Here is an 11,972-nt window from a genome sequence, read left to right on the forward strand (position 1 = left end):
GAACAACAACGTGAAAGCAAAAGAAGAGCAGATAAAATAGAAAAGAAGAAACGCAATGAGCAAGTATTTTTCGTCCAATGAGCGAGAAAATCTTTTTTTTTTCTTCCGCCGTGGCAGTCATGTGGTCACATCGAATTCGTTGCTTCGCTCCCTATGTCAGAGGATGCCCTGTCATTCCTTTTTTTTTTAATTAATTTTATATTTAATTCTATATAAAACAATAAATAAACTCTAGTTTGAAGCTCAAATAAATTAATTGTTACTATTTATCATAAAATTATTCAAATCAATAAAATATTATTCATTTTAAATTATTAAATATTTAAGATATTTGTATTATATAAACTTTTAACAAATTTGTTTGGAAAAATAATAATACTTTTTAAAAAAAAAAAAAACAATATAGTGAGATAATTGTTTAGTCCAAATCGTCAAATCTCTTCTTTCTTTCTTTTCTCTTTTCTTCTTCTTCCTCTCGCTCTACTAGAGACGTTATTGCTATTTGCTCTTTGTAGATCCGTTTATCAATATCCTTGATGAAATGAGCAGAGTATCTATCATCATCTACATCGCAGTAGCAATTCTCCTTCTGATCCTAATTTCCCATTCTCCAAATAAATCGTCTCAAGGCCGTCACCGCCGCCTCAAGCTCCGTTCCAATTTCTCCTTCGTTGGCAGCACAGGTGACAAGCGCCGTCACGAACATGTTCCGTTCGACCCACTTGTTTCCGACATTGAGATGAGAAGAGAGGATAAAGAATGGGAAATTAAGCAATTTGAACATTCCCACCCTGAAATCACGCACCAATCTCCTCAAGATGAGTCTCAACCAGAATGGGATGATTTTATAAATGCGGAGGATTATCTGAATGATGAAGAGAGGTTCAATGTGACCGACAGGTTGATCTTGTTGTTCCCTAAGCTAGATGTCGATCCATCCGATGGATATACTACCGAACATGAGCTGACGGAGTGGATTTTGAAGAATACGGAGAAGGAAGTTCTACATCGAACTCAGAGAGATTTGGAGCTTCATGACAAGAATAAGGACGGACTCATCTCCTTTGCCGAGTATGATCCTCCAAGTTGGATTCACAATTCAGGTTTAAATCTTGCATCTTTTCCAATAACTTGCTGAAAACTGTTGATTTGTAATTCCATTTTGGTGTGATTAAGAAGATTATGTTTAGTTTGCCATTGTATGAGCTCAAGGCTCTAGAAATCGGGGTATTAAATTACACCCTCAAATGGGAAAAAATTGGTTTTTGACCATTTGGGTATTTAAGGTTTCATTTGAAAACACCATTTTCTTCATTAGGGCGTGGATCTGGATGAGATTATGTTTGGTAAAGGGTGTACCTCAACTTAGTCCATCTCAGATCTAGATTCAAATCCAGATAAGCCTAAGATTGAACTAGGCATTATACTTATATTCAAGGCTATTAATTTTTTTCTACTTATCTTTCATATGCTAATAATATGGTATTGCCTTCCTGAAGACAATACTTCTGTTGGGAACGAAATGGGTTGGTGGAAAGAGGGACATTTCAATGCCTCGGATTCCAATGGAGATGGGTTCCTGAATGTAACTGAGTTTAATGAGTAAGCTATTTTTTTTGTCTTTTCTTTAGATTTTGCCCCATTTAAAGTGAGTATTTCTCTTATTGTCATCTTCAGCTTTCTTCATCCGTCTGACACCAATAACCCAAAGCTACTCCAATGGTTGTCCAAGGAAGAGATAAGGTAAAGCTGTTGCTAAGTGTTATGTTATCATTGAACAATGGTAGTTATGCTATTGCTGTGAATATGTATATTGGTCAACTACTCTAACTTCATAATAACAATGAAATTTTTTGAAATAACTGATTTATGCGGTCTAGGCTTACATTCAATTCTCATTGAAAGTACTTGGATTGAATTTTTAGACATACTATTTTATAGTTATTTTTTAATACACATGTAATTTGTAGTAGTTTTCATATTTAGTAATTTTACTTCAAACAGTCAATAAAAATTCAAAACAGATTTTGTTTAATCGATTAAACTCCATGCATTTGAGTATTCGGTGTACAAAAGGTCAATACCTTAACCATTCGTGTCATAATAGAAACAACCAATTCATTTATTAATACTATTGTCTACCACATAATGAAAAAAATGAATTTTTCTGATAGTCTTGGCAGCAAAAATGTCCGTGACAAATCATGTTTTGCATCTTGATTGATTTGATTATGTAGGGAAAGAGATACTGATAAAGATGGGAAAGCGAGTTTTGAAGAATTTTTCCATGGGCTATTTGATATGTTGAGAAATTATGACGAGGAGGTTGTGGAGGAACACAATTCTTCTGTAGAAATTGATGATGGCAGAAAATCCGCTGCTAGAAAGTTGTTTGCACAGCTTGACAAAGATGGAGATGGGTATGTTTATATGTTTATTGGGGAGCAGTTAAAGTTCATTTCTGTTTCATGAATTTGTATAAAATTCTCGAGTTGCTTCTTGAACTTATAAAAATTGCTCAAATTACTTCCCATCGTCATAAGCATTTTAGACAAGGATTGAGATTAAGGAACTGCAAAATTTGTGTGGAGATGATTTAAGAATTTAACGGAACTAACAAATAATTGTGGTGTGAAGTTATTTGAGCCATTTTTAAAAGTACATGGAGCAAAAAGAGTAGTTGATGCATGTTTAGAAAGAAAAATAAACTTGTCTCTTTTTTCTTTTTCTATAAACATGGAACGAACTTATGCCTTGTTTTAATTGTCATAAATTTCTAATGATTTCATGTAGATACTTGTCTGATATGGAACTGTTACCAGTCATTAGGAAACTTCATCCTACCGAGCGTTACTATTCAAAACAGCAGGCAGATTACATAATATCACAGGTACATTTTGGTTAAATAACATCTTATTTCAATAAAATCATTGGAGAGGTCATTGACTTAGAAATTGTTTAATCCTGAGCCTATTTGGAAACACTTTCTGTTTCTGCATCTGAATTTAGGATGGAGAAGAGAAACCGCAAGTACATCTTTGAATATGTTTCTTATTAAGTGTTGTTTTAAACGTGATCTATCTAGATTCATAAGAGATGTTTAGAAAAAAAGTGTTTCAAATAGAGCCCATTGAATCGCATCACCCCTAACTGTAGGGTTGTCAAACACCAATTTCTTTTAGATTTCTAGTGTGGATGGGGATTCCAATGGGATCACATTTGAAAATGGGATGTTTCTTAACTTAGTGCAACACATTTTTAGAATATTACTATCGATTTATATATACCTGATTCAGATTATATTCAAAAATGTTTGCAAATATGGAAACAGTTTCTAATCTTGATAAGGATCAAAACCATTGTACAATCTTTTCTGTGCTCGCTCAGTAACGAGTTCTAATTCAAAGTTCGTATAATTTCTTTTGCAGGCTGATTCAGATAAAGATGGTCGTCTGTCTCTTACAGAAATGATCGATAATCCTTACGCGTTCTATAGTGCCATCTTCAGTGAAGAAGATGAAGACGATTACCAGTACCATGAAGAATTCCGCTAATAAATATAATTATTTTTATTCTTCGCATAAATGATGTATTATTTTTTACAAGAATAGCACTAGACTGGTAGAATAGTAATATATTGTTGTGATAACATTATATTATTCATTCATGGATAGGTCTGTAGAACATTTTAAGGAACTTACCCATTTCATGCCACTATTCTGATTTTGGTTTTGAATCTGCTTGATGTTAAAATTAATCAAAAGCTTCATTCAATTTAAATGGAAGTTGTATTCAATAACAATGCATACATCATTTGAAAACATATAGTTTTCTTTCTTCTTCTTGTTGGATCCGAATGATTCTGTTTGGAAACTATTAAAGACCAAAACTAAACCCTAGCTTCAGTCCACATCAGCCTCTTGCAGTGGTTACACATGAAAAAATGAAAGCCAAATTTCAGAAAATTTAACTTTCGAAAATTTCTAACTTATGTGAAAATAGAGGCTGAAGCAGGGTAATTTGTTTTCCTTGTGTAACCGAAGGCTTGAACTAGCAGGGTTTGCTGTTAAAAAATTTCAAAGTTAAATTTTTTTAAGTTTAGTTTTCAGTTATTATTATTAATAGCTGAGTTGATTATTACTTATATTTCAGGATAGGGTTCTATTCCTTCAAATTGTGGAGTGAGAATCAATTTAAGAAACATGATAACTCAAAATCTTGCCCGGTAAATTAAAGAATTTAATTCCAGTACTTTAATTATACGAAGGGTTATGAATGATTATGGGAGTTCTTGAAACTCTAAGAATAAATTCGGGTAAAAAAATAAAAGAAAAAAAAATCTTATAGGAATAACAATTGAAAGTTACCATTCTGTCTGTTTTAGTTCAAAGATTTACTACTATGTTAACTAACTGTTCTGTTTTGAAAATTTGATGCGAGACTATTTATACCCAGGGACGAATTTATATAGGGGTTCGGGTCCGAAAAAAATAAATAAAAAAAAATATATTTTTGTTTTTTCGGTAGAAATATGAAATTACCCTTAATTTACAATTCATTGTATTTTTTTATCTAATTATTAAAAAAATTATAAAATTTTACTTTTATATACTTGTTTTTTTCAAAATTTTCTCGTTATTATTTTAAGCCCACCCTAAATTTTTTTCAAGTCCACCCCAGTTCGAAATCCTGGTTCCGTCACTGTTTATACCATATTAGAAAAATAATAAAAATAATGATAAAATTATATAACTTTTTATATATAATATATATAATGAAAATTTATATTAATATAAAGAAGTAAACTTAAAATTTGTATACAATATAGAGAATAAATAAATACAACGATAATATTATATAATTAATTATTTTTATTACTATTCAAAGTGAGATCGGAACAATTCGTGTTGAAATTGGAGCAGATAACACAAATATCATCGTGTCTTGTACTCCTCGTCTATCGATTAAACAAAGAAAGAAGGTCTTATAAAGAATAATTTGAATAAAAACCGTAAAATATATTATAATTATCATTTAATTTTCAAGTTAAAACAGAATGGTATATATATATATATATATATATATATATATATATATATATATATATATATATATATATATATATATATATATATATATATATATATATATATTTCAAAATTAAAAAGAAATATATTAGTTTTATTCCTTCTTAATAATAATAATAATATTATTATACCCTTATGGTAGACTAAATTTTAAATATATATTAGTTTATTCATTCATAATAATAATATTATTATATCCTTCTGTAACCCGCATGTGGTTCTTTCTCCTCTATAAATATTTAATCTTCTTTCTGAAACAGCCCATATCTTAAAGTAAGACCATATTTAAAATAATTGATCATTCTAAAATATTGTATAAATTTCATGGTAATTGGACAACATTTAAATACACTTTCTAAAAGTTGAGTTTAATAATAAAGAAATATATTTAATTAATTATATTTTAAAATATTATCTTATTTGAATAAACACTTAAATATAATTCACACAAATCTAAGTATTTTAAAAGAAATTTATTAATATCATTTGATCTCCTTCAAATTGATTTGGATATTCATAAATCATTTATAAGTCAATTTCACATGTAAATGAGTTGTGGCACATGATGTTGTAAGCCACTTGTTTAAAGATGGAATTGCTTCATTTATTAAGAGCTTATTGAATAATTTTATTTTTGTAACTTAAAAGGAATAATTTGCAATTCGAATAACTTCATCTTATATTTCTTATTTGTTTAAATTATTTGGTAAATATTAATTATATTTTATAAAATTACTGTATAACTTATTTCATAATTGCAATTTATTCAAGATTATAATATGCATCAAACCAGTCCTTGGATCTTAATGATGAAAGATATTTGAGAGTATCTGATCTGATTTCCGGGTCCACATCCACCTATACTACAGCTCAGCCCCATTCCCATTCCCTGTTCGAGATCACTCAATTTTTTTTTAATAAATATGGCCTCGTTTGGGTGAAGTTGTTTTTTTATGTTTGGTTGAACTATTCTGATTTTGGTTTTGAATTCCGAATTTAAAGTTTGGGGTGAGTTTGAAAAAAAAAAAATAAGATAAACTTGAATTCTTTTGGAAAATTTATAAATAAAATGAGTAGATCTAAATTTTATTTATTTTTGAGAATTATAAAAATTAAATTAAATTAAAAAAATTAAAAATTACTAAATTAAGAATTATTAATATTTTTTTTCCGGTGGACTTGAGCCCACCTTAACCTTAATGTAGATAAGGGCCAAGTAATTTGAATAATTTGATCATTATTTTTAAATAATCTTATTCAATTAAAATTGTTGAAAAGTTGAATATGAAGTTAGTTGAATAAAAAACATTAAATATATATTTTAAAAATAAAAATATTTAGGTTTATAACTTCAATTATGTGAATAATGAGTTTCAATTATTTGAATAATGAGTGAATGTAAGATTATAATGATTATTTGAGATTAATACCAAAGAATTCAAACAAATAAGGAATCCTAATTGTCTATTGGAAACCGTTTGCTGGTAGCTAATTAACGGTTTAACAAAGAAATTCCTAGCTGTTTAATTCTGTTGTTGAATTGTCTATGTCTTGTTTTTCTTTTGAGATCTAGGGAATTATTTTTAGTTGATTTTTTTAAATTTAATTTATTAATTTGACCAAAAATTATTATGTTTTACTTGGTTTAACATAAATTATAGCAGCCTTATAAGAAAGTTTAATGATCATAAATATTGTCCTTGTTGGATATAGTTTTAATTTAATTGTGAAATAAGTGATGTGAATCAATTAAATTAAGTAAAATATATTTCATTCATTTAAACCTTTATTTTAAAAAAAAAAATCAAACTCAAAATAATTATAAATGATTTGATCTTAGATTATTTGGATAACATTTTGAGAAAAAAATTAACAAAAAATTGTTTGATACATAAAAGGTGGTTTATTTGAATAAAATAATTTTTATATTCAATATTACAAAAAAATATAATGTGATAAGTACTAAATTATTTTTAAAAGTAGCAAATTATCCGCATTAACCCTTATTTGCTATTTTTTATATACACTTTTTTTTCAAAGTGAAAATTAAATAAAAAATATTTTTATTTTTTCTATATTAATAACCTCAATTAACTTTAAAGGTCTTATATGTAGAAAATTAAACTACTTTTTATTACTTAAATAGATTATAGTATGGGTACAAGCAAAATCGAAAAAGTTAAATTGAACTAATAAAAACCGATTACAATAGTTATAAACCAATTAAAAAACTGACGATTTAACCGACCTACATATTTTGATATCTTTTTTCATAAATGTGTTTTTAGTCGAGGGATAAAAGATTAATCGGTCGAACCGATATTTTGATATCTTTTTTCATAAATGTCTTTTTAGTCGAGGGATAAAAGATTAATCGGTCGAACCGATATTATTATTATTTTTTGGATTAAGGAGAACTAGTATGCCACCCGATAACTACGCCCCCGTTTTAACTCAAAGTACTTCCAGATAAAATCGAACTCGTGACTTTTTGGACTCTTAAACCGACTCTTACCACTAGGTACTTTGGTGGATTATTACGGATCAAACTAAACTATGTTTCATCGAAACCGACTGATAAAAATTTTAAAAAATCGACACCAACTATTAGAATGAATTTTTCGTGAAAAATATTTACACCCATCTAGTCACTTAAATTAACCTAAAATAAATATATTTTTTAATATAGAAATTAAAATTTTGATAAAAAATTTTTTTTTACTACATTTTAAATATTTTTTATCTACCGTTCATTTATTTCAATAATATTTTAATTATAAATTACAAACAATTTCTTATTTTGGCATTTTTAATTGATTGGAACAAATCATAATAAAATATCTAAAAAAAAAACTCATTCAAACCGTTTTATCATACAAAATAGAGATAGTGGGCCGGGGATAAAAAGGGAATACCCCACAACATAATATGAGTTGTTATCGAGAATTGCAAGCCTGGCTGGCAGCATAAAGAATCAACGGCGGATGTACTGTTCAGATATTCTTCTTAATCGGACGGTCATTAATTTATCCCAGATATCATGGCAATGACCTATCGTTCTCCTTAACCATTAATCATTTCTCCTTCACAAAGCTCCAAATACTTCGTTTGAGTACTTTTTCTTTTATAGAGAGAGAAAGTTCTTGCCTTACAACGGAAATGGCAAAGACAATGGCGTAGAGTGAGAAAAAAACAATTGCATTATAGATCGAGACTGCATTATCTCAGATTGGTAGCCATTTCTTTTGTGGGTTCATTCAATTCCTAGCCTTTGTTTGCTTCTTCTTATTCTGGATCTAATATTTTCATTTCTTGAAATCAGGACACCCTTCTTCGACTGATTATTTTGCAATTTCAACAGGTGATTTTATCTTCCCCTTTGTATGTTTTCCGTATTTTGGCGGGGACTGTTTTCAACATGAGAAAAGTCTAATCTTTTATTCCATTTTGGTGATTTGGATGGTGTATTTAATGGGTTTGCTGAAATCTTAAGGATTTAAGCTTTTTTATTTTCCTGCTTGTATGTGTGTGAAGTAAGAATGCTTGTTAACAAGCCTAAAATTTTCTGGCTGTGACAATCAATTAAAGTAACATGAACACAGATCCCTCTGATTTTTTAAGTTTTTTTCTCTTTATGTTTATGTATGTAAGAGTTATCAAATGGAAACCACTGCTTTATCTGATGAAAAAAATGAACCAAAGCAACAAATTTATAGCTGATTTGTTTGTTGTCTTTTCTTTCTGGATTCCAGTAGCTGGTAATTTCAGTTTATAAGATAACAAGATGGTGGCTCAAAGCTTCACAGTTGATTTGAACAAACCACTTGTCTTCCAGGTTAGTATATTTATCACTTTGTACTAATAGGTTAATCATCAAATATTGTCTTCCATCTTAGTTCATGTAGATTGGCAGCATATAGGATGGAAAAGATTCATTCTATGTGAAATGATGATAAGCAAAAACCAATATTTTCATATAGGAAACATCTATCTCTTTCTCATTTATGTTTTTTTAATGATGTCAGAATGTTTGAGTCATTTACTATGTGGAAAAGTTGGAAACCTTTATGATTAAATGTGGTGAATATTTAACTTAAACGAATTGATAGGTTCTTTAATGGATTGGCAAAAGATGCGGAAGTACTATAGAGAAATGCTAAGAAGTTGGGACGACGATATGGACATGCAAATCAATTTTGACTTTTTAGTTTGTGTTTCAATTTTTAGTCTTAACCTTTGTAGGTTTCTTGATTATTGCCTCTTTTTGTTCCACATTTATTGGAATAATTCGCAATATTTCATATCATATAAGCATTATTATTGTTTTTAAATATGGAACATGAGTTATGTAGTTACTCTTATTTGGCAGCATCGCAGTACTGCCTTCTGCTTTTCTTTTGTTTCTTATTTTATATTAAGCTCTTAAACAATAGAACCATATAAGGTGTATTGATCAATGTTTTTCCAAGTTATTTGCTCATTATGTACTTTGTTTTGAATTAACTAAAAACAAACTGTATTTGTCAGGTTGGGCATCTTGAAGAGGAATATCAGGAATGGGTTCATCAACCAATTGTCAGCAAGGAAGGTCCACGATTTTTTGAAAATGACATTTTAGAGGTAACCTCATTCATTCACCTCTAGAAATCTATAACTGATGCTAAACTAAACTTTTTCATAGATCAATATTTTCACTGAGGGTATTTGATTTTGTTGTTTGAAACAGTTTTTGACCCTAACACACTGGTGGGTTGTTCCACTTATTTGGCTGCCAGTTGTATGCTGGTTTGTCTCCAAGTCAGTGTGGATGGGCTACACAGCCCCTCAAATATTCTTGTTGATGGTTTCTGGAATCTTTGTATGGACACTGTTGGAGTACACTTTACATAGATTCCTGTTTCACATCGAAACAAAGACCTATTGGTTAGCCATTTTCTCTCTTCCACTAAAATCCTCAGTTTTTATGTATTAGTGTTTGATTTTCATTTCATTGATTCTCTTATGAGCAGGGGAAATACCTTACATTATCTTCTTCATGGTTGTCATCATAAACACCCTATGGATGGACTTCGACTTGTTTTTCCTCCTGCTGCTACAGCTATTCTCTTGGTACCGGTTAGTACATTTTCATCCTTGTATATGATATTTAGACTATGTTTGGATTGATATGATTGAAATTAGAAGTAGAATTTTAATTCTATTTCTACAACAATTGAAATTGAATTACAATTTTATATTTTAAGTCGTAAATTAAGAGTTTGGTAGAGTGTAAGAACTCGTGTCCACAAGGTTATGAGTTCTAATCTTCACACCTGACCATTTAAGAGCAAAAAAATTGATTCCTAATAAGACCACATTGATTGAATTGTGAGGTCATGGAGGTGAGATGTTGTGCTAGTCTGTCCCAAAAATTGTAATTGTAATTAAACTTGCTAATTATATTCTAACTAAACATTGTTTTATGGAATTTTGATTTATCCTAGTTATCCCCCTCCCCTCTTCTTCCTCCTTGCCTTTGACAATTCCCCTGTCTGTGTGACAGTTCTGGAACTTTGCAAGACTTATTTCTACTCCATCAACATGTCCTGCATTGTTTGGAGGCGGTTTACTTGGCTATGTAATGTATGATGTTACTCATTACTATTTGCATCATGGACAACCGACAAGTGAAGTACCTCGATCTATGAAGGTACCATCTGAATCATTCTTTTATATGGGCCTAAATTTAGATATTCATTTGTCAATAGATAAAAACGTTAAACAATGCAGACTTAAGAATTCTTCATACTGACATATTAAGGGTTCTTTAAGGTCCAAAATATACCCAAATGAAATTAAGTAAGATTTATAGCAATTTAATAGAGTTAAACAATTTGATATCTTACTTCTTATTAACACTAGAATGCTGTTGCCCTTCAATCTGTATTCACCTGATCAAATTCCATAATCAAATTCATCTTTTTAATTGAAAAGTGTTACAAATTAAATTCTTGCTTTCTCCTCCCCATATTTGGAAAAATCTTGTGACGTGTTAATGAAATTTAGCAATTTGTGTATGTTTGGCAGAAGTACCACTTGAACCACCATTTCCGGATTCAGGACAAGGGTTTTGGTATTACTTCCTCTTTATGGGACAAGGTTTTTGGAACGCTGCCTAAATCAAAAGCGGCTAAAAAGAGCTTGTAAGCTACATTGTTGAACGACTCATATTTCTTTAACTCATTCCTTCACGATTGTTGTTAATTGTTAGTCTTGTAAATTGTGTCTGTAGCAATGGGATGACTCGGGTATTTATTCATTTGTTTAGGTCTCTCCCATTTAATGTGGAAATCGAGTTTAATTCACAATGAAACTATTTATTTATTATGGAGTCCTGGTTATGTGGAAGATGATTGTTTATTCTTTATTAGTGAGCATGCTAGTTAGGGTTTGGTTCTTTTTTCATAATGTTTTTGAGATTTTTATTTCATTTCTGAATGTAACTCTGAGCCCATCTGGAAATGAATTATCTCTTGAGAAATGACAGCTTTATTGAGGTGAAATTTGTTTACTTTATGCAATGAAGTGTTTCTAATTTGTCTTTTTTTAAATTATAATAATATTAACTTATTTAGAAGCTTCATTTTAGAAAATAGAGAAACACTTCAAAAATGATTTTGTTTATGTTTAGTAAGATTTCATATATAAGTTGATATTAAGCGTCAGGCTTGCTGTTGCAAGAAAGTAGTGAATTAAGTAACTTTTAGGTTCATTTTAGGTTTTTTTTAAACCTAACACCTTTTTAACTGTTTAAAGTTTTGACAATTCATGTGTTGAAATTAAAGTATATTTTTAAAATTTTTTTTTTTAATTAAATTTAAAATAATTGAATAAGCAATTGCCGCT

General features: G+C 29.5%; 2 protein-coding genes across 3 annotated transcripts; both read left to right on the top strand.

Moving 5' to 3' along the window:
- Window positions 1-458: 458 nt before the first annotated feature.
- LOC124925732 (reticulocalbin-2-like) lies at window positions 459-3,780 on the top strand. The gene is made up of 6 exons (XM_047465809.1): window positions 459-1,103; window positions 1,500-1,602; window positions 1,678-1,743; window positions 2,238-2,420; window positions 2,794-2,890; window positions 3,429-3,780. The coding sequence occupies exons 1-6, from the start codon at window positions 542-544 to the stop codon at window positions 3,552-3,554; spliced, it is 1,137 nt and encodes a 378-aa protein (XP_047321765.1). The 5' UTR covers window positions 459-541; the 3' UTR covers window positions 3,555-3,780.
- A 4,366-nt stretch (window positions 3,781-8,146) lies between these two features.
- Window positions 8,147-11,525, top strand: LOC124928143 (dihydroceramide fatty acyl 2-hydroxylase FAH1-like). 2 transcript variants are annotated; one of them, XM_047468673.1, is made up of 8 exons: window positions 8,147-8,334; window positions 8,410-8,448; window positions 8,840-8,922; window positions 9,615-9,707; window positions 9,814-10,010; window positions 10,097-10,202; window positions 10,630-10,776; window positions 11,154-11,525. In XM_047468673.1, exons 3-8 carry the CDS (start codon window positions 8,872-8,874, stop codon window positions 11,271-11,273), a joined length of 714 nt encoding a protein of 237 aa, XP_047324629.1. In that variant the 5' UTR covers window positions 8,147-8,334; window positions 8,410-8,448; window positions 8,840-8,871; the 3' UTR covers window positions 11,274-11,525. The 2 variants fall into 2 exon arrangements, with proteins under 2 accessions (XP_047324629.1, XP_047324628.1); XM_047468672.1 differs by having other exon boundaries at window positions 8,147-8,319.
- Window positions 11,526-11,972: the final 447 nt, after the last annotated feature.

The sequence above is a fragment of the Impatiens glandulifera genome, chromosome 2 (genome assembly GCF_907164915.1).
Source record: "Impatiens glandulifera chromosome 2, dImpGla2.1, whole genome shotgun sequence".
NCBI classification, from domain to species: domain Eukaryota; kingdom Viridiplantae; phylum Streptophyta; class Magnoliopsida; order Ericales; family Balsaminaceae; genus Impatiens; species Impatiens glandulifera.